The 27,181-nt window shown below is 48.9% G+C and overlaps 2 protein-coding genes across 3 annotated transcripts; one reads left to right on the top strand and one right to left on the bottom strand.

Moving 5' to 3' along the window:
• Positions 1 to 752: 752 nt before the first annotated feature.
• Positions 753 to 15,330, bottom strand: CSNK2B (casein kinase 2 beta). The gene is made up of 7 exons (XM_078881505.1): positions 15,263 to 15,330; positions 13,228 to 13,304; positions 11,326 to 11,428; positions 10,182 to 10,297; positions 7,815 to 7,890; positions 4,636 to 4,825; positions 753 to 2,544 (listed from the first exon to the last, which is right to left on the bottom strand). The coding sequence occupies exons 2-7, from the start codon at positions 13,297 to 13,299 to the stop codon at positions 2,454 to 2,456; spliced, it is 648 nt and encodes a 215-aa protein (XP_078737631.1). The 5' UTR covers positions 13,300 to 13,304; positions 15,263 to 15,330; the 3' UTR covers positions 753 to 2,453.
• Positions 15,331 to 16,644: 1,314 nt separating this feature from the next.
• POLE3 (DNA polymerase epsilon 3, accessory subunit) lies at positions 16,645 to 25,751 on the top strand. Of its 2 annotated transcripts, XM_078881509.1 has the most exons (6): positions 16,645 to 16,771; positions 19,623 to 19,705; positions 19,979 to 20,053; positions 21,785 to 21,870; positions 23,348 to 23,466; positions 25,440 to 25,751. In XM_078881509.1, the coding sequence occupies exons 3-6, from the start codon at positions 19,988 to 19,990 to the stop codon at positions 25,619 to 25,621; spliced, it is 453 nt and encodes a 150-aa protein (XP_078737635.1). In that variant the 5' UTR covers positions 16,645 to 16,771; positions 19,623 to 19,705; positions 19,979 to 19,987; the 3' UTR covers positions 25,622 to 25,751. The 2 variants fall into 2 exon arrangements, with proteins under 2 accessions (XP_078737635.1, XP_078737634.1); XM_078881508.1 differs by lacking the exon at positions 19,623 to 19,705.
• The last annotated feature ends 1,430 nt before the right edge of the window (positions 25,752 to 27,181 follow it).

Below are 27,181 nucleotides of genomic sequence, written 5' to 3'. Positions count from 1 at the left end.
TGCAAACAAGTCATTCATTAATACGCATACGAGAGTCATTATTAATTGGTACGCATACGAGAGCGTGATTACACTAACAAAAAAATGTCTCTGGGTAGTGTTATTTTCCAATTGCTTATACCTCAAAAGTACAGAAAATTTATTTGAAGTTTTTTTATTTGAAGTTTTTTTATTTGAAGTTTTCGTAACTGCAAGGATCAATACTCTTTGGTTCTTTCGGTAAAGTCCCGTAGGTGTGAAAAACACATTGTCCTGCGGAGGGAGCTGGTAGGAACGTTGGGTTGCTCGGTCAATGGCCTGCAGGGTCAACGGCGGCGTGGTGTATTCCGCAAATATGCCCGACTGTGAGGGCGGGCACAAGCCGGCGTGAGTAGGTTAAACGTTGAGTTTTATAAGGGCACCACGGGGTGACCAGCCCCTCCCCACCCAGCCCCTCCCCACCCTCCCCACCCAGCCCCACCCCTCCCACCCCCCACCCAGCCCCTCCCCACCCAGCCCCTCCCCACCCTCCCCACCCAGCCCCACCCCTCCCACCCCAGCCCTACCCTCCCCACTCAGCCAGCCCCTCCCTCCCCACCCAGCCGCTCCCTCCCCCCCCACCCAGCCCCTCCCCACATGACGGACGGACACAATCCCCCGTGGGCTGGTGTAACCAGGAGGTTCCTACCAGTATTATTTGTAAAGCGCCTTGGTTGAGGGGCCAGGTATAACATCCCATTTTAGATAACAGCAATCGGGGGCATCCAGCAATCGACGCTGTTGGGAAGAATTTTATTTCACAAACACAAAACATCCGCAAAATAAAAACGAATTAACCCTCTTGGAATACGTCGTGCGTCCGCAACAGCAATCTTCAGCGTGTCACATTTGCTTTTTTTGTATTTAAATGTTAACTTAAACTTTCTATAGACGTACTTATTCTCTAATTGTTTTGTGCCTGATAAGTGAAGAGCCAATGTCATTGTTTTTTCTAAGTATTAATTTTATCTTAAATTAGTGTGTGTGGTGGGGTGGTGTAGCGGTTAGTGCGCTCTGCTATGAACCTGGGAGACCCGAGTTCAATTCCCGCTCACGGCCAACACCGACAATTATCTGGGCCTCCCCTAGGTCGACTCAGCCTCAAATGAATACCTGGTGCAGATTTAAACATCGCCACTGGGGAGACAAACGCGGTCAGACGTGGTATTGACCACCAACCCCCCTCACCTACCATGCCGGCCTTCATAGGTGCTCGCTAACAGCACTTGCACCAACAGTCTGTAAAGGCTACACGGGGGGTCTTTATCTTTGTTGTTTTTGTGGTGCGGGTTGATGGCTTTAGAGGTAAGAGATGACGAGTCCCACACCCGTTGGGAGCCTGGGTTCAGATCCGGGGCCCCAGCCCCCCGCATTTTAATTCGCCTACATTCACAAGCCTCCGGCTCCCGAAATTAAATGCGCGGGCGGGATAGCTGCCCCCTCCCCCCTCCAAGACCAGCGGCGTGTCACGCAGGGAGAGACCTCGCAAGCGGCTCCGCATTATCCGCTTCTGCGGGCCGGTAACTCAACACGAAGGGTGGGTGGGTGGGTGGCTAACGACGGACAAGGAAACACATTTACCGATTTCAAAGGATCAAATTCACGCCAGAGAAACGCCAAGGTCCCCCACCACCACCACCACCATCCCCGGTAACCACCCCCCCCCCCCCCCCTTGAGTGTTTACGCGAAAGGCACCCGGGACGATTCGTACCCACGACTACCGTCGGGGTGGAAATGGACGCGTTCGCCCGCGAGAGACGCACGTAATGAAAACACCGAAGCGTTCGCTGGGAGTGTGGATTATCATCATCATCATCATTATTATTTTTTTTCTCTTCTCTTGTGCAATCGGTCGCCAAACTCAAACTGTGTTCATCTGCGTGGGGGGAGGGGGGGGGGTCACCAAAGGGCAAGACTCAAAACACTGCCCATCGACGTTTCTGGCAGAGCTCCTTAACATTCACGATTTAATGTTAACGAACTAATGTGGACTTTGGGAGTCACAGCTGTCTGTATGTGTATGCGTGGTGGGTGGCGATTGTGCACGTGCATACGCGTGTATGCATACGTGCGCGCGCGTGTGCACGTTTCCCTCCATACGCACGTTTGTGCGTGCACACATCAGAGTTGCATACACACACGCGCGTACCCATACATGCATCCCTGCGTCTGTGTGTGCAGTCGTGTATATCTATACTCGTGTGTGTAGGTGTTTATCAACGTATGCATGAATGTATACACGCACGCACGCATAAGCGCGTGTGTCCACGCACACACGTAGCCATGTGTGCGTGGATACAGGTGTGGTGGTGTACGTGTCCGTGCGTGTACGTGCGTGTCCGTGCGTGTACGTGCGTGTCCGTGCGTGTACGTGCGTGTACGTGCGTGTACGTGCGTGTGTGTACACGGTCGAGTCTTCTCCGCGCCAGCGATTTTAGCGCAGCGCCTTCACTGGGCTTTTGAAGTTGGCGGCGGCCTGCAGCTGCAGCTGGTAGGCCATGGGGTGGATCTTGAATCCGTAGAGGCTGCAAGCGAAAGAACGCACCGGTTAAGCGTTCACGTCAAACCGCCCCTCTCCGCACAAAAGACATCCACACCAGTGGTGGTCAACTGATCTCTCCCCAGCCGCACGCGGATCTTTAATACGCCACATGCGGATATTTAAATGCACCATACACGGATCTTTACTCCACCACGTGCAGTACTTTAAATCAGCGAAAGAGCATGGACATAGATGGTAGAACGACCTATCAATAGTATCTATGAATAATAAACGTCTCCCGATGAGAGGATGATACTGGTAGGAACCTCCTGGTTACACACCAGCCCACAGGGGATTATTGTGTCCGTCCGTCAGGGAGGGGCTGGGTGGGGAGGGAAGGGCTGGGTGGGGATGGGCTGGGTGGAGAGGGTGGTCAGGGGCTGGGTGGGGTGGGTGGGGCTGGCTGGGGAGGGGAGGGGCTGGTCACCCCGTGGTGCCCTTATGAAACTCAACGTTTCACCTACTCACGCCGGCTTGTGCCCACCCTCACAGTCGGGCATATTTGCGGAATACACCACGCCGCCGTTGACCCTGGCCATTGACCGAGCAACCCAACGTTCCTACCAGCTCCCTCCGCAGCAGTAATGTGTTAAAGAGAGGGAGAGAGAAGGAGCGACGGCAGGAAAAGGGAATGGGAATCATTCGGTTCCCGGTAACACCAAAGAATCCCTCCCTCCCCGCCACCCCCCCATTGGTCAAGCCACGGTGGCTAGGAGATGTTAACTACCTCGCCTGGTGTACAGGAGGTCGTGGGTTCGATCCCGACCCTGACGCCTGCTGCTGTATATTTGGAATTTTCAGTGTGTCTCTCTCTTTCTCTCATCATCACCACGGTGGCTAGGAGATGTTAACTACCTCGCCTGGTGTGCAGGAGGTCGTGGGTTCGATCCCAACCCTGACGCCTGCTGCTGTATATTTGGAGTTTGCGTCTCTCTCTCTCTCCCCGTGGTCGCGTGGATTTTTCTCCCACCGGTTTCCCCCCCCGCATTCATAATCAACGTCATGCATTTAGCTTATTTGGCTGATATAAATGACCTATCAATTGTGATGGGCAGGCCACTTCTGAAAAGGGGCTTCTACATAGCTCAGTGGGCCTTACCTGGTAAAATAGATAGAGTAGTCAAATAGTTTTAGAGTAAGTCAAATTTAGCATTCTCAGGAAGAATGTAATCAACCAGGTAGGGTGTTGACTGTTATGTTATCCGACTCTCTGTTGTATTACATTCCATTTCTGAGTACAGTAATCCCTCGCCACTTCACGGTTCAAGTTTCGCGGCCTCAGTGCATCGCGGATTTTTCCTAAGCTCATCAGTGATGACGGCTACCTCCCTGAGCAAGTTTTTAACATGGACGAGACAGGCCTCTTTTGGAAGAGGATGCCTTCTCGTACATTCCTCTTCAAGGATGAAGTGAAGAGGCCAGGCTTCAAGGCCCACAAGGACCGTGTCACTCTCATCATGTGTGGCAATGCTGCAGGCTGTCATTGGTGAGTGTAAAACACCATAATACGTATCGTATGAGAGAGAGAGTGAATGTATAATATTACAGTTTTATAATTAAATAGATTTAAGTAAAATATATATATAAAGTATAAATATACATATTTTAAACATTCTGGTACCCACACACACATATACGGAAATTCCTAGGGGGCCAATCCTACTTCGCGGATTTTCACGTATCGCGAGGAGTTCCGGTCCCCATTAACCGCGATAAACGAGGGATCACTGTATACTAGATTTGTGTTTCCATTTCATTTATACCTGATGACTATTGCTTGTGTTGCAATCATTAACGTCGTATGCTAGTATTTAATTTATTATTTTATCTTTATACGTGACTTCACCGAAATAAGCAAAGAGTAATTCCTGCAGTCACGAAAGCTCCAAATTAAGATAGTATTTAGAGTATTTATCTGCTATTAATTTCCACACAACGATGATGATAATGATGATAATAAGCCACTTCATTGATGGTCAGGTCGTTGCTGAAAAATAATCCCTATAGCTCAATGTTGTTTGGGGGAGCCTTACCTGGCAAAATAAAAAATAGCCTAGCGAGGGCAGCCACTCACCGCGGCACGAACTGGTTCGCTGGGCGCTTGGGCCGATACTCGGGGTGCACCATGAAAAGCATGTGCGGGAATCCGGTGCCAAAGTAGGCTCCGTCCGTGTGGTGGTGACGTGAAGACTTGGGTGTGTACACGTCCATGCACTTGGGGCAGTAGAGCTTCACCATCGCCTCGCCAGGCACATCCGACAGGCCTGGTTCGCGGTTGGGCGAGGCACGATAACACTGGTCAACACACTTTTTAAATCCTTTATATTAAGTTCGCTCGCTTGCTTGCTTAGGACCGTGCAAATCTTTCGGTCGTTTTTTAACCCACTTCCCGTGATCCAATCGAGCTGACATTTTGCACACAGACTAGTTGTGCGTGACAATGCATTTTCGTGAAAAAAAAATTCCAAAATTTTACACTGTTTAGGGGAAAATAAATAAATTTTTAATTGCCACTTGTTTAATGCTGCCAGACAATCATCTGACCCATAGGTGGCAGCCATCTCAAGCCAGAGGACGAGAGGACTCTAGCCGCCCCGATGCCACGCATATAAAGGATTTATAGTGAAAAACTTTGTTTTTACGGGTTTACTTTTCTGGCATATTTCTGGCTCGTGTACATTTCCAAACGATAAGCCGCTTCTCTATGAGCGATCATTTGTGGCCAAGTCACTTCTGAAAGAGCTGCGAAGATCGGTGGGCCTTGCCTGGTAAAAAAAAAAGTTTAGTTTTTAGTTTTAACCGCGCTAACACTGGTCAACACACTTTTTCTGGCATAAGGTATTCCAACGGTTATTTTGGGGTGCTGATTCCAAATCTGGATTTTGTCTATCACATCAGGTTTTTGAGATATCAAAAATTGCATTTTCAATAAAAACTGCGGAAGAAAAATATTAAATAAATGTGGATATCTACATAAAATGATATTATAAACACACTATCCTAAACATACAGCGCCATATTTTAACACTAAAGCAGTCACTGACTCGGAACAACTTGCAATCATAAGTGACAGAGTTAATTTCGGGTAAAATCAATGAAAATGGGGTATGCCGATAGCATAAAAATGAGATGTGATAGAGCAAATCTGAGATCAGATTTGGAATCAGCACCCTGAAATTAGTCTAGAACAGCTGCAAAAGTCCAGGCCAGAATTTTGTTTTGTTGTTGACCAGTGTTATTCAACGGTTTTTACTGAACTTGATTCCTCTGCTTGTCGTGGTCGAAACTTGTAATTAAAACTTCCTCCACTTCCCGTGGTCCAATCAATTCCACACGTTGCACACACGTGCTCAAGATCCGGTGACAATGCGTGCCTCTATCAAAATCGGCATCAATTAATCAATAAATTCGCTACTTGAAAGCACCATTGGAACCTCCTTTGGCGTCATCTGGTCCAACACCATGTGTATCAGAGTTGTGTTTTGTTTGCATTCCGACCGCAGGTATTGTGGTCAATGCAAACATGACTCCTTGTAAAAAAAGTGTCAGTTTTGTTGCCAGATAGAAGGGTAAAAAACCAATTATCATATTTTTTACTGGCAAATGAGGTTCCAATGGTGTAAATGCTTACCCCGAGCTCTCATACACTGATGGTGCATTATCTTTGAGTTGTGCGCCTTTTGGCGTCATCTGGTCCAACCCATGTGAGACTAGGCTCTAAGGAAAGCTGTCTCGGGTGTGGACCAATCAACTTCAAGGACCATGTGAGACTAGGCTCTAAGGAAAGCTGTCTCGGGTGTGGACCAATCAACTTCAAGGACCATGTGAGACTAGGCTCTAAGAAAAGCTGTCTCGGGTGTGGACCAATCAACTTCAAGGACCATGTGAGACTACGCTCTAAGGAAAGCTGTCTCGGGTGTGGACCAATCAACTTCAAGGACCATGTGAGACTAGGCTCTAAGAAAAGCTGTCTCGGGTGTGGACCAATAAACTTCAAGGACCATGTGAGACTAGGCTCTAAGAAAAGCTGTCTCGGGTGTGGACCAATCAACTTCAAGGACCATGTGAGACTAGGCTCTAAGAAAAGCTGTCTCGGGTGTGGACCAATCAACTTCAAGGACCATGTGAGACTAGGCTCTAAGGAAAACTGTCTCGGGTGTGGACCAATCAACTTCAAGGACCATGTGAGACTAGGCTCTAAGGAAAGCTGTCTCGGGTGTGGACCAATCAACTTCAAGGACAGTGCATACATTATCAGAGTTGTGTTTTTTGTTTGCATTCCGACCGCAGGTATTGTGGTCAATGCAAACATAACTCCTTGTAAAAAAAGGTGTCAGTTTTGTTTGCCAGATAAAAGGGTAAAAAAACAATGATCATACTTTAAAACAATTTACATTTTGTATGGACACCTTATTATTTATATATTAAACTGTGGAATCGGCTCGCACAAGAAGCAAGTGCCATTGACGTACTCCTCGACCATGAGTGAAACGAAGTCGTTAATTTAGTTTAACACGTAGCAGGCTTTCGCGACCAATATTATCCACAATAAAGTTTTTGGGTTTAGATCGCGTTATTTATAAATGTGTAGTAACCCTCCACCACCCAACACGGCCAATCAGTAAAAAAGCGTCACGTTGACAAAATACAAAATAGTTCACCGCTTTAGCCCACCAGTGTGTTGAAGAGTGAATCCACAACATTTACAATGTATTATGTGGCCGTCTGGAACGCTCTTCCTTCCGTTATTAGGTAGCCACAGTCACCCTCCAGCAACAACGTAGGGGAAAGGAGCGAACTACCGGGCGGCTAAAACACAGCGATTTGGCAGAGTGTGGAGCAGAGCTGGTGGTGCATTGGGCAGTCGTCTCAGTCATCTCGTGGCACCTGGGTTCTGTCCCGTGACCTCCTGTCAGCGAGCCCATAGACTCATCACGTGGCCTGAAAGTGCACCTAGCCTGGCACGAGCGCCATGGTGACGTCACCGCCATTTAGTGGCGAACAGTGGCTGCTGCTGCTGTTGCGAGTGCGCGTGCGTGCGCGTGTGCAGGCGTGCGCAGGCGTGCGTGCACGTGTGTGTGCACGTGCGTGTGTGCACGTGTGTGTGTGCACGTGCGTGCGTGCACGTGTGTGTGCACGTGTGCGTGCACGTGTGTGTGTGCACGTGCGTGCGTGCACGTGTGTGCACGTGTGTGCACGTGTGTGTGTGTGCACGTGTGTGTGTGCACGTGTGTGTGCATGCGGCCGTCTCACCAATGGGCAGCATCGGCTGGTTCTCGCAGTAAACGCGGGGGCAGTGGCCAAAGTCGCCCTGCTGGTATTTCTCGAGCTACGCAGACGCACAAAACAACAGAGGCGCAACAAGGGGTCAGTATGTTTGTGTGTACGTTGAAACTCTTTCGTACCGTACGTAGCCAACCGTGCGAATCGGAGGTGCAGTGTTCAGTCAATGGGCAGTGTTGAGTCTATGGGTAGTGTTGAGTCTATGGGTAGTGTTGAGTCTGTGGACAGTGTTGAGTCTATGTGTAGTGTTGAGTCTATGGGCAGTGTTGAGTCTATGTGTAGTGTTGAGTCTATGGGCAGTGTTGAGTCTGTGGACAGTGTTGAGTCTATGGGCAGTGTTGAGTTTATGTGTAGTGTTGAGTCTATGGGCAGTCTGTATGTATGCTGAACTTCTTTCACACCATACGTAACAAACCGCACCAATCGGAGGTGCGGGGGGAAGGACAACAAACTAAAGACAGAAAGACGAGAGGGGGCAGGACAACACAGAGTGGTTGTGTACAGCGAGAAAACGCGGCCAAATCTCAAGAGGCCGTGTACAACAGAGGTCGCAACCGGGTACCCGATACCCGTACCCTACCCGATACCCGGCTACCCGATACCCGGCTACCCATACCCGGCCGGGTATCGGGTAGGGTACCCGTTTGCGACCCTGGTGCGGCCGGGTACGGGTAAGGAATCAAAACCCGTTTGCGACCTCTGGTATACAGTGGACGTGTTTACTTAAAAGAGAGCTGCCACTGGCAGCCACCTGGTGGCCTTTAGTGCAGACCCTGACGTGCGGCCCCTCATGACGATACACAAAGTGTGAGAACACCCCCCCACATCATCATCATCATCATCGTCATCGTGCTGCTGTCAAACCCTCAATGGTTTCAAATGGTGTGACGGCCCGCCTCACACTGATGAGGTCTTATCGGTGAAAGTTGCCACCCCCTCTGAAAATAAGTGAAGGACACTGCTATAGAGAGAAGGAGTTATAGGTCTCTATGTGAGAATGCGGGTCTCTTTGTGAGTCGATAAATCTCAATCGGAGTCCATGGGGTTGTGCGAGTCTGTGGATCTCTGTACGAGTCTATGCGAGTCTACGGGTATGTGTCTGTGGGTATCTATGCGAGTCTGCAGATGTCTGTGCGAGTCCATATAACGCGATGTGGATTTATGTAGCATCAAAATGTGATTAAAGGGTGTGAGATGAGAGGGGAGTGGTAGGAGAGTGCGTGGAGGGGAGTGGAGTGAGATGAGAAGGGAGAGGCAGGAGAGTGCGTGGAGGGGAGTGGAGTGAGATGAGAGGGGAGAGGTAGGAGAGTGCGTGGAGGGGAGTAGAGTGAGATGAGAGGGGAGAGGTAGGAGAGTGAGTGGAGGGGAGTAGAGTGAGATGAGAGGGGAGAGGCAGGAGAGTGCGTGGAGGGGAGTGGAGTGAGATGAGAGGGGAGAGGTAGGAGAGTGAGTGGAGGGGAGTAGAGTGAGATGAGAGGGGAGAGGTAGGAAAGTGCGTGGAGGGGAGTAGAGTGAGATGAGAGGGGAGAGGTAGGAAAGTGCGTGGAGGGGAGTGGAGTGAGATGAGAGGGGAGAGGTAGGAAAGTGCGTAGAGGGGAGTGGAGTGAGATGAGAGGGGAGAGGCAGGAGAGTGTGTGGAGGGGAGTAAAGTGAGATGAGAGGGGAGAGGCAGGAGAGTGTGTGGAGGGGAGTGGAGTGAGATGAGATGGGAGAGGTAGGAGAGTGTGTGGAGGGGAGTAAAGTGAGATGAGAGGGGAGAGGCAGGAGAGTGTGTGGAGGGGAGTGGAGTGAGATGAGATGGGAGAGGCAGGAGAGTGCGTGGAGGGGAGTAAAGTGAGATGAGAGGGGAGAGGCAGGAGAGTGTGTGGAGGGGAGTGGAGTGAGATGAGATGGGAGAGGCAGGAGAGTGTGTGGAGGGGAGTGGAGTGAAATGAGAGGGGAGAGGTAGCAGAGTGCGTGGAGGGGAGTGGAGTGAGATGAGAGGGGAGAGGAGAGGCAGGAGAGAGCGTGGAGGGGAGTGGAGTGAGATGAGAGGGGAGAGGTAGGAGAGTGCGTGGAGGGGAGTAAAGTGAGATGAGAGGGGAGAGGCAGGAGAGTGTGTGGAGGGGAGTAGAGTGAGATGAGAGGGGAGAGGCAGGAGAGTGCGTGGAGGGGAGTAGAGTGAGATGAGAGGGGAGAGGTAGGAGAGTGTGTGGAGGGGAGTAGAGTGAGATGAGAGGGGAGAGGCAGGAGAGTGCGTGGAGGGGAGTACAGTGAAATGAGAGGAGGCTGAACACCCGTCAACCCCTCTTGAGCAGGATCTCCCACACGGTGAGTGTGTGCGTGGTGAGCGGTTACCATCTGTGCGATGCCGCGGTTGGTGAGGATGTAGCGGGCGTGGATGAGGCCGTACAACATCTCCGCAGCCTGCTCGATGAGGTCACTCTGATTGGGGTTGTCCTCCAGCTCATCGTCTGTGACACACACGCACAAAGATCCCCCGTATAGCTTCAACAGACTGTTGGGGGCAAGTGCTGTTAGCGAGTAGCGCCTATGAAGGCCGATGTTTACACACCGCGCCAGGTACTCATTTGAGGCCCAATCGGCCTCGTGGCGCAAGACTAGTTCAGATCGTTGTCACGGGGTGTTGGCCATGAGCGGGAATCGAACTCAGGTCACCGGGTTCATAGCGCAAGGCGCTGACCGCTGCACTACCGTTCCCCACACACGCGCACAACACATCAACACGCACGCGTAATCATTCACACGCGCGTACACAAACGTGCACAACAACTCACGCAGACAGCCACATGCATGCCCACAATTCCGCCACAATACGTTCATGCGTGCACACACACAAACACATATACGCGCGTGCACACACGTAGACACGCCGCGAAAAAACACGCACACGCACATCGATGCGAAAAACACTCTCAATCACTTTCAACCTCAGTTGAAATGCGTGAGAAGACGGACATATAACAATAGGGGTTTTCCCCTTTTTTCTGGCAACAAAACTGAAACCTTTTTACAAGGATTCATGTCTGCATTAACCACAATACTTGCAGTCACTTTAATGCAGACATGAATCCTTGTAAAAAAAGGTTTCAGATTTGTTGCCAGAAAAAAGGGGAAAAACCATATTATTTTTCGATTTAAAGCTTTCGTGACTGCAGGGATTCATCTTCTTGGTTCTTTCGGTAAAGTCACTTAGAAGACGTCGTATCTTCTACGTGACTTCACCGAAAGAACCAAGAAGATGAACCATATTATTATATTTTGATACTGGCAAAGAAGGTCTAATGATGAAACGGACATCGCTAGCGCGCTGTAAGAAAATCACGACGGGCATTCTAAAACGCCTCGTGCGACGCTCCTCGTTTACAGAGCGACGGACAGAGCTGATGAACGAGCACGCCCGGACTCGCGTGGGAAAGCGGCGAGCACGGCAATCCTGCCGTGCGCGGTCGAAACGCATCACGGCGGCCGTAAGCCTCACCTGGCTCCAGGTCAAGGATCATGTCGAGCGCTTGGCGGTAGTGAGGAACCTGCTCGTTCAGACCCGTCAGGTTGAACTTGTCCTGGATGTAGTCTTCGTCTACCTGTGGGCGGAGAGAGGGAGGGGGGGGGAACTCGTCAGAATATCAGATTAAAGTCGTACCTCGGTATACGAGCGCTTTGGAATACGTCGAATTTGGTAGATGTCGTGTTTTGAAGAGAAAAATGTCTTGGGATACGACGTCTTGCTTGGGATACAACGTCTTGCTTGGGATACGAGGCCTTGCTTGGGATACGATGTCTTGCTTGGGATACGAGGCCTTGCTTGGGATACGACGCCTTGCTTGGGATACGACGTCTTGCTTGGGATACGAGGCCTTGCTTGGGATACGACGTCTTGCTTGGGATACGAGGCCTTGCTTGGGATACGACGTCTCGCTTGGGATACGAGGCCTTGCTTGGGATACGAGGCCTTGCTTGGGATACGAAGCCTTGCTTGGGATACGACGTCTTGCTTGGGATACGACGCCTTGCTTGGGATATGACGCCTTGCTTGGGATACGACGCCTTGCTTGGGATACGAGGCCTTGCTTGGGATACGAGGCCTTGCTTGGGATACGACGTCTTGCTTGGGATACGACGCCTTGCTTGGGATACGACGTCTTGCTTGGGATACGACGCCTTGCTTCTTGCTTGGGATACGACGTCTTGCTTGGGATACGAGGCCTTGCTTGGGATACGACGCCTTGCTTGGGATACGACGTCTTGCTTGGGATACGATGTCTTGCTTGGGATACGACGTCTTGCTTGGGATACGACGTCTCGTTTGGGATACGACGTCTTGCTTGGGATACGACGTCTTGCTTGGGATACGACGTCTTGCTTGGGATACGACGCGCTTGCTAGAACTTGTATGGGTCGGGATGAGTCACCGTGTACCCGCGTATACCCCATTCACGACCGAAACAAAACGCCGCTCCTCAGTCTGCCTGTGCAGTAGTTTTAATGGAAGGGGACTCTCCTTCCAAAAAATAGCATCTCCTCCTCCCCTTCCTCACCACCATCCTCGTAGGCCATCAACTCCTCTCAGCAAGGTAAAGTGACGTTAAATCTAATTTTCATTTCAATTTATTTTAATTTATTTATGCATTTATTTTAATTTATGTATGCATTTTAGTAATAAGCAGCGTCTAAATTATTTTATACAACCCCATTAACGTATAATATGCCATATAAAATATCATTTCTTATACTCTGGAACGGATTATTTCCTTTCCCTTTATTTCTTATGGGAAAAATTTGTTTGGTGTCCGTCATTTTCGGTATAAGTCCTACCCCATCTGGAACGAATTAACGACCTATACCGAGGTTCCACTGTAATTGTTTCTACTGCAGGAGGACTATGATGAGCTGAAGCTCTTTTTTCACAGATGCCCAGTAAGGTGTGCAGGGGTCAGAATGGATGTGCAGGGGTCAGAAGATTCAATAGCCGAATGGCTCACAGGGCTATACCAAATAAATGAAACTGAAAGAATGTAACAACAACGAACAATATAAAACCACGACAGCAGTGCAAAGTATGGGAAATGTAAAGAAATCACTTTAAAAAAATATCCAAAATAAAATTTTACTATTTTTATCTCAACGAAAACTAAACTATGTTTTATCTTACCAATAAGGCCCACAGAGCTAAAACTCTTTTTCAGAATGTACGTACGTTTGTTGAACTTCTCCGCACACACTCGGCCCCAGCAACGAACGCTTTACATCAAAAACCCCGTTCAATCGTACTGCACATCTACGCTCCCGCGCGTCCGTCCCACGCCTTCAGCAAACCCGCGCCGAGCAGGGCGAAGTGCAGTCAAATAACCCACGTGTGACCCTCACGTGACGTCGGTATTACCTCGCAGAAAAACTCATTTCCTCGCAGCCCACAGAACCAGGAGATCCACGACACTTCTTCAGAGCTACTCATTTTGCCTGCATAACCGCACGCACACACACAGATATACAAATTAGTTGTATTTTAGTAGTAGGTTTTTACCCTTTAAACTGGTACAAAACGGACACCTTTATACAAGGCATCATGTTTGCAATAACCGCAACACAAGCAGTCAAAATGCAAACAAAAAGAAACAACTCTTGATAAAGGTAATGATATGCACTGTCCTTGAAGTTGATTGGTCCACACCCGAGACAGCTTTCCTTAGAGCCTAGTCTCCATTGGTGTTGGACCAGATGACGCCAAAAGGCATACAACTCAAAAACAGTGCAAAAACTGTTGTATTTTACCAGGTAATGCCCCCACTTGAGCTGCCGTGCTGCTATTTTTTCAGAAGCGACCCTGGCTATATCACAAATGATAGCTCAACGAAGTGGGTTTGTCGTCGTAAAAGCGTGGAAATGTACAGCAGTCAAGAATCGGAGGACGCGGAGAAAAATCCACGCGACCACGGGGAGAACATGCAAACTCGAAGCCACGACCCCCTGTATACCAGGTGAGGCATTTAACATCTCGCCACCGTAGCGCCCGTAAACAATTAGAGACACACTTTTTATAGATATACACAAATACATACACACAGTATACAATTGTACAAAACACAGGTAAACACAAATACGGTACACAAGTGCACGTTAGCACAGGTGTCACAAATACGACACCCAGGTGTAATAACATACGCTCAGAGCTAAACTAATGTATTCTTAAGGTTCTTATTCTTTGGTTCTTTCGGTAAAGTCACGTATAAAGATAAAATAATAAATTAAATAATAGCATACTACGACGTTTCGATTGCAACACAAGCAATCATCATCAGGTATAAAAGAAATAGCAACAAAAATCTAACCAGACAACTATAGACAGACATATAAGCAGACAGACATCATAAAGACACACACAGAGAGAACACGTATCGGCACAAAGAGAGAGGTTCTTATAGTTTTTGTGCGTGTTAGCAATTGGGTGAACGAGCGAGCAAGCTGATGGGTAGGTGATAATGTGAACAAGCAAATGTCTCGTGTGTGTGTCTTGCACAACGTAATGTACATTACAACCGTAATTCAGTGTAGTGTGTGCATAGTCACACATTCACATGGTACAGTATTATGTAGGTGAGGGGGGAGTGATTAGCGCACTACGCTACAAAGCCATTGGAACTACGTTCGATTCCCAACCAAGGCTGGTGGCATCTGAACCTGTCCCTAACTCTCCCCCCACCTCCACTGACCAAAGTGGTGAAGTATGGCCATTTAACCCCCCTAACCGATACGGCGCTTGGAAGGTTTTCATTCGGCACTGGATCGACAAGAAGGACCCGTAAGTTACTAAATCAAAAGCTAAAATAATCGTATTCATTTACACGATTCCAGTATTGTGTTATCAACTATGTAACTCGTGTAAATTCCACGTTACTATGGTGGGGGGGCAGTCCATCCAGAGTGTAACCATTCTCTACAGTCCGCAAACCGGTACTTAATTTTATCCCACCCCGGCTTTAAACGTTGTTGTTAATCGTCAGCCGTGATCTAATCCACTGCTGGATTAAGGCCTCCTCCACCACCATATCTCACGAGCCTGCGACGTCAAGCGTTATTGATCGGGAGGCAGTGACGCTTGTCCGCCGTTGTACACTCGAATATCGTCATTTGGCGAGCGAGAGAAAGAAAGAGAAATAAAGGGAGAGAGAATTGTTTGAAAGAAAATCTTTAAAAATATTTTTTTTTATTATAGCGCCTGAGGCCTATCGCAGGCTTTTCCTAGCGGCTGCGTCGAAGGGGACGAGGGGTGAAATGATTTACGTTCGGAAACGCGACCGCGAGTTCGTCTCGACGCACACGAAACGCGACGATGAGACGGCGAAAGTAATTTTAGTTTAATATTTTGCGTAAATATTAAAATAAAACCCTAAACGCGAAAGCCGAACGCACCAACTCACCTCCCTATAGTAACCGGGTGGGGGGGGGTTCGTTAGGGCTCCAGTGCGCATGCGCACGTGGGTTTGGCTTCCGGAAGATTCTACCGAAACATTCTCTCGTTTTTGTTGTTGTTCGTGGTCTACCGGAAGAGGTAGACAGGTCGATTGCAATATTGGCATCTACATTTGAAGGTTTCGTAACTGCAACGATTCATACTCTTAGTTTTTTTCGGTAAAGTCACGTAGGTAAAAAATAAATAATAGAAATAATAGTAATTAAATAATGAGCGTATGTTATTATGTCGTGATTTTATTATTTTATTTTTCTTCTTGGTTCTTTCGGTAAAGTCACGTAGAAGGAAATAATAAAATAAAATAAACGGAATAAAATAATTATATTATAGCACTTTATTATGTTTTATTTTTATTATTTTATTATTTTCCTTCTACGTGACTTTACCGAAAGAACCAAGAAGACGATTTCCTGCAGTCACGAAAGCTTTAAATCGATATTTTATTTTTATTAATTTTAATATCATTTTTTTACCTACGTAACTTTACCGAAAGAACTAAGAGTATTTTATTTATAGTATAATTTAAAATGTTTTTAATATTTACATATTTTATTTATATCATTTTCACTATTTTTTTTATTATTAACTTAGTTTATTTCTACAATTATTTCATATTTTTTTATTTATTTTATTCCTATTATTATTTTTATTACTTATATTTTTACCTACGTGACTTTACCGAAAAAACCGAAGAGTGTTGACATCTACCCCTTCCGGAAGTTGCGACGTATCATCCCGTCATTGGTAGCAATCTTCCGGAAGAGGTAGATATCTTCCAAAATATTATTTTAATCTCCCCGGAGTAATTAGTAATCTTCCGGAAGATGTAGGCTTTCCAGAAGATGATACAAATTATACCGAGCCAGTACTAATCTTCCGGAAGAGGTAGATTTTTGCGGAAAATGATACAAATTATTCCGAAGTAGCAATCTTCCAGAAGCCGTAGATATCTTCCGGAAGATGGTAGAAGTTACGTTGACATCTACCGCTTCTGGAAGAACTAGAACCAATCCCACGTGTCTTTACTTTAACCAATCAGGCGATGCGCTCGCATGCCAATGCGATGTATGAATTCTATTTGTTGTTAGTTTCCAGATTGTAAATCGTAGTGCACATACGTCGATCGCTTGCTCAACAATAGAAACGAACCATTAACTTTTTTTTTATATTTGTTGACCAATTCTTGGTGACCTAATCTCTATTAAAAACATCGAACAAAGCCTCGCAAAACGCAAAACATTATTATTTAACGAAATCTATAGCTTTTGTAAACCGGATGTAGAGGGGGAGGGGTCAGGGGTCACCCACGTGTGGTTTTCCCGCGCTTTGTGTGACGTGAATCGACGCGGCGTTAATTTTTGTTTTTGCTTAAATCCATTTAACTTTTTTACCCTCCACCCCACTAACCTCTTAACGATTCCCACGACTGAAACGAACGTCGCTGTCGCCCTTCGCGGTGAGAACACTTCAGCACAGATACATAACTCTGCGATGGGTTTGATTGAAACTCTGACGCCTGCTGCTGTGTATTTGGAGTTTGCGTGTCTCTCTCATCATCATCACGGTGGCTAGGAGATGTTAACTACCTCGCCTGGTGTGCAGGAGGTCGTGGGTTTGATTGAAACTCTGACGCCTGCTGCTGTGTATTTGGAGTTTGCGTGTCTCTCTCATCATCATCATCACGGTGGCTAGGAGATGTTAACCACCTCGCCTGTTGTACAGGAGGTCGTGGGTTCGATCCCGACCCTGACGCCTGCTGCTGTATATTTGTAGTTTGCGTGTCTCTCTCATCATCATCACGGTGGCTAGGAGATGTTAACCACCTCGCCTGGTATACAGGAGGTCGTGGGTTCGATCCCGACCCTGACGCCTGCTGCTGTATATTTGTAGTTTGCGTGTCTCTCTCATCATCATCATGGTGGCTAGGAGATGTTAACTACCTCGCCTGGTGTACAGGAGGTCGTGGGTTCGATCCCGACCCTGACGCCTGCTGCTGTATATTTTGAGTTTGTGTGTCTCTCTACCTCCGTGGTGAGATGTTAACTACCTCTTTGTGTGTGGGGGAGCGGTGGAGCAGCGGTTAGGGCGCTGCGCTTCGAACCCGGCAGAGATCCCAAGTTCGATTCCCGCTCACGGCCAACACCAAGTGACGATTATCTGAATAGTCGTTCCTGGGCCTCTTTCCCCGAGGTCTACTCGGCCTAAAATGAGTACCCGGTACGGTGTGTAGTACACATCGCCACTGGGGAGACAAAGGCGGCCGGGCGTGGTGTTGGCCACCCACTCCCTAGTGTACCGTGCCGGCCTTCATAGGTCCTCGCTAACAGCACTTGCCCCTACATCTTGTCAAGGCTATACGGGGGATCTTTGTGTGTGTACTTGTGTGTGTGTGTACCTGTGTGTGTGTAGCTGAGGTGCCAGCTGTTGAGGAAGTACTGAGGGCGATCCGGAGTCTGAGACCAGGGAAGGCACCGGGCAGAGATGATCTTCCAAGCGAAATGCTGAGGGAGGGTGGCGTTTGTGCACAGACTGCCCTATATGACATCATAACAACAGTCTGGACCACTGGACGGGTTCCGCAGGACTGGAAGGATGCCCTGGTGGTCCCCCTCTTTAAGAAGGGGGACCGTACCGACTGTAACAACTACAGGGGCATCTCACTCCTCAGTGTGCCGGGTAAGGTCCTGGCAAGGATTATTCAACATCGCCTTGCTAGGCACGCTGAGGAGAGGCTTGCGGAGCCCCAATGCGGTTTCAGGAAAGGGCGGTCCTGCACAGATGCCATATTTTCTGTCCGTCTGCTACAGCAGAGGTGTAGGGAATTCCAAAAAGACCTACATCTCTGCTTTATTGACCTGGTCAAGGCCTATGATACCATCAGTAGGACTGGGCTCTGGGTTGTTCTTCGTGCTTTCGGAGTCCCTGACCCTCTGCTCACGATCATTAAGGACCTTCATGATGGTGAGCGGGCCCGGGTAAAACTACGTGGTCGGGAGTCGGAGCCTTTCCCTGTACACCTTGGGGTGCGACAGGGATGTCCTCTGGCTCCCACATTATTTAACATCTATTTCGACTGCGTAGTTCGAGAAGCCTTCAATAGCTGTACCGGGGGAATTTCCATTTGGTACAGATATAATGGGAGGCTGATCGACGCCCGGGTGCGATCAAGGGATGGCTCCCTATTGGTCAACCACGTTATGTATGCCGATGATTTGGTAATAGCTGCTCATTCAGAAGAGGAGTTGGAGACGCTGCTGCTGAGACTGGAGCATGCCACTAAGAGGTGGGGCCTTACCATCAGCCCCACCAAAACTAAGCACCTGCCTGGGTATTTTGTACCATCGGACACTCCACCCCCACAACTCCCAATTGGTGATGGGGCAGTTGTGGAGAGAGTGGAGAGTTTCCCATACCTGGGCAGTGTGCTTATGACCGGCTCCAGTTTATCAGCAGAGGTCTCACTCCGAATCAGTCAAGCGGCAATATCTTTTCATCAGTTGCGTAACGCTGTGTGGAAGCTACCTGGTCTGTCGCTCCGCACGAAGCTTCAGGTCTTCTCGGCCACGGTCATTCCCTCCCTTCTCTACGCTTGCGAAACGTGGACCCCCCTAGTGGAGCATCTTCGCCGGTTGGAAACATTTAGGCTGGCCTGCCTACGGTCCATCCTGGGTTTAACCAGGCTGGATTGTGTGAGGAGCTCACAAGTCCTTGAAAGATCTGGGCAAAGTCCCATCAGTGAGCTCCTCCGGCAGGCAAGGCTGCGTTGGCTGGGTCATGTAGCCCGCATGCCCAGCCACCGCATGCCTAAACAGCTTTTGTTCGGCCGGATCGAGGGGGCTAAACGGGCGCGGCACGGGCTAGAGAAGAGATGGAGTGATGTGGTACAGGAGGACGTGGAGCTGAGTGGACTTGCCGATGACTGGTACCAGCGGTGTCAAGATCGGCCTCAGTGGAGGAGGCTCGTGAAGGACGCTACTGGGCAGTTGGAGGCAGTCGCCCTCCAACAACAACGGAGGGCGGAGGAGCGACGCTCACAACAACGAGCGGAGCGCCGGGTGGCTAAAGCACAGCAAGTTGGCACAGTAGGGGGCACAGGTGGTGCATCAGCCAGTCATCTCGGTCATCTCGGTCAGTCGACCCGTGGCACCTGGGTCTGCCCCGTGACCTCCTGCCAGCGGGCGTTCGACACTTCACGTGGCCTGTGTGTGTGTACCTGTGTGTGTGTGTGTACCTGTGTGTGTATATACCTGTCTGTGTGTGTACCTGTGTCGACTCAGCCTAAAATGAGTACCTGGTGCGGTGTGTAGTACACGTCGCCACTGGGGAGACAAAGGCAGCCGGGCGTGGCGTCGGTCAACCACCCCCTCGTGTGCCGTGCTGACCTTCGCAGGTGCCGCTCGCCAACAACGCTTGCCACATACTCTTAGTTCTTTCGGTAAAGTCACGTAGGTCAAAAATGAAATTAAAATTAATAAAAAATAAAACAATAAAATCACGACGTTTCGGAGGCAACGCAAGTCTCCGTCATCAGGTGGGACCGTCACAGCCAGATTTGCTGCATCAAGTGAGGCAGGCATTCCAAGATGCAAGCCCTTAAATTGCCCCAGCAGCCTGTTAACGCTACACGGGGGGGGTTATTTTGTCGCTGTGTGTACGCTCGCAGAATCCCAGCATGGCAGAACGACCTGAAGACCTGAACTTGCCAAATGCGGTCATCACACGGATCATCAAGGACGCGGTGAGAAACACGCCGTCCACTTGGGCCTGTTTTATTGGCGGCGTTTGAACCCTGGGTCGCGATGTCACCGTCGCATCGCGCGGCGCTTTCAGGCGCGCCAGAGGTCGCAACCGGGTACCCGATACCCGTACCCTACCCGATACCCGGCTACCCGTACCCGGCCGGGTACGGGTACCCATTTGCGGCCCTGGTGCGGCCGGGTACGGGTAAGAAATCAAAACCCGTTTGCGACCTCTGAGGTGCGCTCCTGCGGCCGTCTGGAACGCTCTGCAACCCGATATTTGGAAGGCACTGGGAGCTACGGTGCACTTTTACATCAGCTACGTAACTCTATGGATAATTGGTTTTTTTACCCTTCTATCTGGCAACAAAACTGACACCTTTTTTACAAGGAGTCACGTTTACATAGACCACAATACCTGCAGTCATAATGCAAACAAAAAACATAACTCTGATAATGTGCACTGTCCTTGAAGTTGATTGGTCCACACCCGAGACAGCTGGTCCAACCCATGTGAGACTAGACTCTAATGAAAGCTGTCTCTGGTGTGGACCAATCAACTTTAAGGACTGTGCATACATTATCAGAGTTATGTTTTTTGTTTGCATTATGACTGCAGGTATTGTGGTCTATGCAAACATGACTTCTTGTAAAAAAAAGGTGTCAGTTTTGTTGCCAGATAGAAGGGTAAAAAAACCAATTATCATATTTTTACTGGCAAATGAGGTTCCAGTGGTGTAAACTCTATGGATGTCGAACTCTTTGTAACTGCAATGTCCTGTCGCTGATCTCGTTACGAACTCCGGTCATCCTCGCAGCAACAGCGGCTTTTGGCTCAACCATCGAACAAACTCGGTGGTCACCGCATCGCGCGGCGCTTTCAGATGAGCTCCAGCGGCCGTCTGGAACGCTCTTCCGATATTAGGAAGCCGCTGGAGCTATGCAGTTTTAAATCGTCATCTAGATTGACAAACTCGTTTCTTGAGAAGTGCATTTTGTCTTCAGTTTGTTGTCCTTCCCCCCCCGAACCACTCATTAGCGCGGTTGGCTACGTACGATGCGAAAGAAGTTCAAGTACAGAGACTACCACTACTTACGAACGAGTTAGGTTTCAGAGGTCTGCTTGTAAGTCGATTCCAAACGTGTTGTACAACATGTACACTAAGCACGGGGGGGAGGGGGGATGGCTTTAAAAGTTGTATAATCTCCTGTAGATGTAACTAGTTCTTCACGTTCTGCAGATGCCACTGGTTCTTCATGTTCCACAGATGTAGATGCTACTGGTTCTTCATGTTCCACAGATGTAGATGCCGCTGGTTCTTCACGTTCTGCAGATGTAGATGCCACTGGTTCTTCACGTTCTGCAGATGTAGATGCCACTGGTTCTTCATGTTCTGTAGATATAGATGCCACTGGTTCTTCACGTTCTGCAGATGTAGATGCCACTGGTTCTTCACGTTCTGCAGATGTAGATGCCACTGGTTCTTCACGTCCTGCAGATGTAGATGCCACCACCGCCATCCATTGCACGGCGATTTAACTTACGACTCTGGGTCAGAACGAGCTACTGGACATACGGACAGCTTTGTTTGTGTCTGTGAAAGTTCGTAAGTCGAGTGTCCATAAGTCGAGAAGTCCTTGTATATAATTACTTGGTGACGTCACCACCACGTAGTGACGAGTGCCAGCTACTGCTGCTGTTGTTGTTTTTGGGCCCTGGGTGTGCACAGCTGCCCGAGGGTGTGAACGTGTCCAAGGAGGCGCGCAGCGCCATCTCCCGCGCCGCCAGTGTCTTCGTGCTCTACGCCACGTCCTGGTGCACCGCCGCTCAGCACTCACTCGCTCGCCCCTCGCTCACAAACCGCTCGCTCGCAAACCGCTCGCTCACAAACCGCTCGCTCGCAAACCGCTCGCTCACAAACCGCTCGCTCGCAAACCGCTCGCTCGCAAACCGCTCGCTTGCAACTCACAAACCGCTCGCTCGACACTCACTCACAAACCGCTCGCTCACAAACCGCTCGCTCACAAACCGCTCGCTCGCCACTCGCTCACAACTCACAAACCGCTCGCTCGACACTCGCTCACAAACCGCTCGCTCACAAACCGCTCACAACTCACAAGCCGCTCGCTCACAAACCGCTCGCTCACTAACCGCTCGCTCACAAACCGCTCGCTCGCCACTCGCTCACAACTCACAAACCGCTCGCTCGACACTCGCTCACAAACCGCTCGCTCATAAACTGCTCGCTCGCCACTCGCTCACAACTCACAAACCGCTCGCTCACAAACCGCTCGCTCACCACTTGCTCTCAAATCGTTCGCCACTCGCTCACCATTCATTCTCGAACCGCTCGCTCACCACTCGCTCACAAACCACTCACTCACCACTCACAAACCGCTCGCTCACCACTTGCTCGCCACTCACAAACAAACCGCTCGCTCACCACTTGCTCTCAAATCGTTTGCCACTCGCTCGCCATTCATTCTCGAACCGCTCGCTCACCACTCACAAACCACTCACTCAGCACTCGCTCACAAATCACTCACTCAGCACTCGCTCACCACTTGCTCACCACTCGCAAACAAACCGCTCGCTCACCACTTGCTCGCCATTTGCTCTCAAACCGCTCACTCGCCACTCGCTCACAAACCCCTCACTCCCCACTTGCTCCCCACTCGCTCTCAAACCGCTCGCTCACCACTCACAAACCGCTCGCTCACCACCTTGCACGCCACTCGCTCTCAAACCGCTCGCTCGCCATTTGCTCTCAAACCGCTCGCTCACTTGTGTTGCGATCGAATCGTCGTGATTTGTTTTATTTTATTCCTACCTAACGTGACTTTACCGAAAGAACCAAGGAGTATGGATTCCCGCAGTCACGAAAGCTTCGAATCAAGATTAATATTCATCTTCTTGGTTCTTTCGGTAAAGTCACGTAGAAGGGAAATAATAAAATAATAAAAAGTAAAAAAAAACAAATTTCTTTTATAAAATTATTTTTATTATTTTTAAAAATTGATTTTTTTATTATTTCCCTTCTACGTGACTTTACCGAAAGAACCAAGAAGATGGATATTAATCTTGATTTGAAGCTTTCGTGACTGCAGGAATAAAGGAATAAATTATCAAAATCATTTTGTTTTTATTATTTTATTATTTCCCTTCTACGCGACTTTACCGAAAGAACCAAGAAGATGAATCCCTGCAGTCACGAAAGCTTTAAATCGAAATTCAAGATTAATATCGTATCTCCCCTCCGACCTCTCACTCTCTCTCTGTCTCTCGGCAACAGTGCCAACAACTTTGCTGTGAAGAGCAAGCGGAAAACACTGAGCGGGAACGATGTTCTCTCCGCCGTGGAGGAGATGGAGTTTCAACAGCTCCTCGGGCCGCTCCGTGAGAGCCTGGACGGTGAGGATCGGAGCGATGGCACGCAACGCGATTTCACACGATTGGTTTTACAACGCAATTGATTTTTAACAGCGATCGGTTTTTAAATCCTTTATATTAAGTTCGCTTGCTTGCTTAGGACCGTGCAAAATTTTCGCTCGTTTTTTAACCCACTTCCCGTGATCCAATCGAGCTGACATTTTGCACACAGACTCGTTGTGCGTGACAATTAATGTTCGTGAAAATGTTTTTTCCAAAATTTTACACTTTTTAGGACAAAAATATTATATTTAATTACCAATTGCTTAATGGTTCAATGCAATCATCTGACCCATAGGTGGCAGCTATCTCAAGCCAGAGGACGAGAGGACTCTAGCCACCACGCATATAAAGGATTTATAGTGAAAAACTTTGTTTTTACGGGTTATACTTGTTTAAATCTGTAATTGTGGAATGCTTTTGAAGTCTTGTGAAGTGTAACCTGTTTACGTGCGCGTGTCTCTGTGTGTCGAACTTTCGCGCCGTACGTAGCCAACCGCAGTGGTGAGATGTTAACAGGAGGTCGTGGGTTCGATCGCGACCCTGACGCCTGCTGCTGTATATTTGGAGTTTGCGTCTCTCATCATCCTCACGGTGGCTAGGAGATGTTAACTACCTCGCCTGGTGTGCAGGAGGTCGTGGGTTCGATCCCGACCCTGACGCCTGCTGCTGTATATTTGGAGTTTGCGTGTCTCTCTCTCTCATCATCATCACGGTGGCTAGGAGATGTTAACTACCTTGCCTGGTCTACAGGAGGCCGTGGGTTCCATCCCGACCCTGACGCCTGCTGCTGTATATTTGGAGTTTGCGTCTCTCATCACCATCACGGTAGCTAGGAGATGTTAACTACCTCACCTGGTCTACAGGAGGTCGTGGGTTCCATCCCGACCCTGACGCCTGCTGCTGTATATTTGGAGTTTGCGTCTCTCATCATCATCATCACGATGGCTATGAGATGTTAACTACCTCGCCTGGTCTACAGGAGGTCGTGGGTTCGATCGCGACCCTGACGCCTGCTGCTGTATATTTGGAGTTTGCGTCTCTCATCATCATCATCATCACGGTGGCTAGGAGATGTTAACTACCTCACCTGGTATGCAGGTCGTGGCTTCAATCCTGACCCTGAAGCCTCGTATATTTGGAGTTTGCCTCTCTCCCCACATAGTCGTGTAGATTTTTCTCCAGGTCCCCCTCCCCGTTTTCCCCTCCACATTTAGAATCGACACGCGCTCAAAGAGTTTTTGTTTGGCTCGTGTACATTTCCAAACGATAAGCCGCTTCTTTGAGCGATCATTTGTGGCCAAGTCACTTCTGAAAGAGCTGCGAAGATCGGTGGGCCTTGCCTGGTAAAAAAAAAAGTTTAGTTTTTAGTTTTAACCGCGCTAATCGGAGCGTGCTGGGGGAAGAACGACAAACTGAACGCAAAAAGCGGGGACCCCGTGGGCTTAGCAGTAGGCCACGCTTTCCCACCTGATGACGGATGCTTGTGTTGCACCCGAAACGTGATTTAAAGCTTTCGTGACTGCAGTCGGAAAGACAGCGTCTGAATTCAGAATTCAGACGCTGTCTTTCCGACAGACCTGTTCTTTCAGAATTCAGACGCTGTCTTTCCGACAGACCTGTTCTTTTAGAATTCAGACGCTGTCTTTCCGACAGACCTGTTCTTTCAGACGCTGTATTTCTGACAGACCTGTTCTTCACCTGAGGACGGCTGCTTGCGTTGTGGCCGAAACGTCGTGAGAATTGTATTTCTTTTATTTTTATTATTTTATTATTTCCCTTCTACGTGACTTTACCGAAAGAACCAAGAAGACGTCGCGATTTAATTTAGTTGTTTTATTTTTCACCTACGTGAACTTGCGTCCCCCGACTCTCGTTTGTTCTCGCCGCGGGCCTTCACCCCGGGCCTTCACCCCGTCCTTCCGCTCTGTCGCTCTCTCCGTCACAACGGGCAGCATACAGACGCGACCTCAAGGGGCGCAAGGAGGCCTCGGAGCAGCGCAGGAAGGACAAGGAGACGCCGCGGAGAGAAACCGGCGAAGAGGGGGACACGGGCCCCGCCGATGACTCGGTCGGGGACGAGGGAGCTGTGGACGAGGGAGCTGCTGATGAGGCTGCAGTGAATGAGGGAGACTGAGCAGACCCCCCCCCCGCCCCCGAATGTTGGAGGGAGGTGGGTGGGGTGAGAGGGAATCGTGTTCACCCACTCGTGGATTTAACTTAAAATGGAAGTCGTTTTGTTTTCGGTAATAAATGTGCTTTTTTTTAACAAGAGTTGAACCCTCTTCGTTTTGTTTTTATTGTTTTATTGTTTCCCTTCTACGTGACTTTACCGAAAGAACCAAGAAGATGAATCCCTGCAGTCACGAAAGCTTTGAATCGAAATTTAAGAGTTGAGCCCCCTTAATGCCCCCTCCTTACTTGGCAGTGCGTATGGAATGATTTCTTGTGGATGTCCCTCTTGGGTTCGAGATTTGAAGCTTTCCCGTGACTGCAAGGATTCATGCTCTTTGGTTTTATCGGTAAAGTCACGTGGGTAAAACATTAAATACATGAAAACTAAATTAAATCACGTTTCGGGTGCAACACAAGCAACTGCTGATGCACTGTTTTAATAACAGTCTGCATCAGCAGTAGGCCACGCTTTCCCACATGATGACGGATGCTTGTGTTGCAACCGAAACGTCGTGATTTAAGTTAGTTTTCAGTTATTTTATGTTTTACCCACGTGACTTTACCGACAAAAACAAAGTATGTCCCCTTAAGGGTCGGCCACTGCCCATCAGCCCCTCTGTTTTGATGACGGCATCATTGTGTGCACTTTTCGCTGCGATCTGCGTTCAGCAATCCATGTCCTGCATTCCCCCATTGAGAGGTGGTGGCAATGTGGGGATGCCAGAATACAGCAGTGGATGAACGATGGCTTGGACATGATACACAGATGGTTACACGAAGACCCATAGATTATACTGGTAGGAACCTCCTGGTTACACCAGCCCACAGGGGATTATTGTGTCCGTCCATCGTGCATCCAAAAATGGCAGGGGTGGGGCTGGGTGGAGAGGGGAGGGTGGGGCTGGGTGGGGAGGGGAGGGTGGGGAGGGGCTGGGTGGGGAGGGTGGGGAGGGGCTGGTCACCCCGTGGTGCCCATATAAAACTCAACGTTTAACCTACTCACGCCGGCTTGTGCCCGCCCTCACAGTCGGGCATATTTGCAGAATACACCACGCCCTGGCCGTTGACCCTGGCCATTGACCGAGCAACGCAACGTTCCTACCAGCTCCCTCCGCAGGACAATGTGTTTCAAATGCCGTTGCCTTTAGACGTACAAGTCATCGCACCCTTTCAGATGCGCGTCTGTCGCCAACTGGAACGCTCTTCTGATAATAGTAAGCCACTGGAAGCTGTGTACTTTTCAATTATCTAGATCGAAAACTAATTTCTTTAGAACTGCAGTGTTTAGTTTGTTACCCTTCCCCCACAGCGCCGATTAGAGCGGTTGGTTACGTACGGTGCAAAACAAGTTTAAACATATGGTGGATTTATTGTTTAAATGTGACCGAATCTACTCGGCAGAGGGAAAAAAAAGTTGAGCCTGGACTTGATAGAACCCAAACTTGTGGAAGATCGATAAGACTTGCATCTACATCTTACAATGTAAATTTACATACTATCTAAATTGTGACCTTATATCAAG

This window comes from Lampetra fluviatilis, chromosome 61 (assembly GCF_964198595.1).
Source record: "Lampetra fluviatilis chromosome 61, kcLamFluv1.1, whole genome shotgun sequence".
In the NCBI taxonomy this organism is placed as follows: Eukaryota; Metazoa; Chordata; class Hyperoartia; order Petromyzontiformes; family Petromyzontidae; genus Lampetra; species Lampetra fluviatilis.
The sequence above is the reverse complement of the archived record's forward strand: the minus strand, read 5'-3'. Positions and strand labels throughout refer to the sequence as shown.

Bases quoted from the DNA above. Each gene is read 5' to 3' on its own strand.
- CSNK2B (XM_078881505.1), bottom strand. From the start codon at position 13,299: ATGAGTAGCTCTGAAGAAGTGTCGTGGATCTCCTGGTTCTGTGGGCTG. The intron at 7,891-10,181 runs GTAACCGCTCAC...GCGTCTGCGTAG, and splicing joins ACCGCGGCATCGCACAGATG to CTCGAGAAATACCAGCAGGG. The intron at 4,826-7,814 runs GTGAGACGGCCG...ACCGCGAACCAG, and splicing joins CCAGCCGATGCTGCCCATTG to GCCTGTCGGATGTGCCTGGC.
- POLE3 (XM_078881508.1), top strand. From the start codon at position 19,988: ATGGCAGAACGACCTGAAGACCTGAACTTGCCAAATGCGGTCATCACA. The intron at 20,054-21,784 runs GTGAGAAACACG...GGGTGTGCACAG, and splicing joins CACGGATCATCAAGGACGCG to CTGCCCGAGGGTGTGAACGT. The intron at 21,871-23,347 runs GTGCACCGCCGC...TCTCGGCAACAG, and splicing joins GTGCTCTACGCCACGTCCTG to TGCCAACAACTTTGCTGTGA.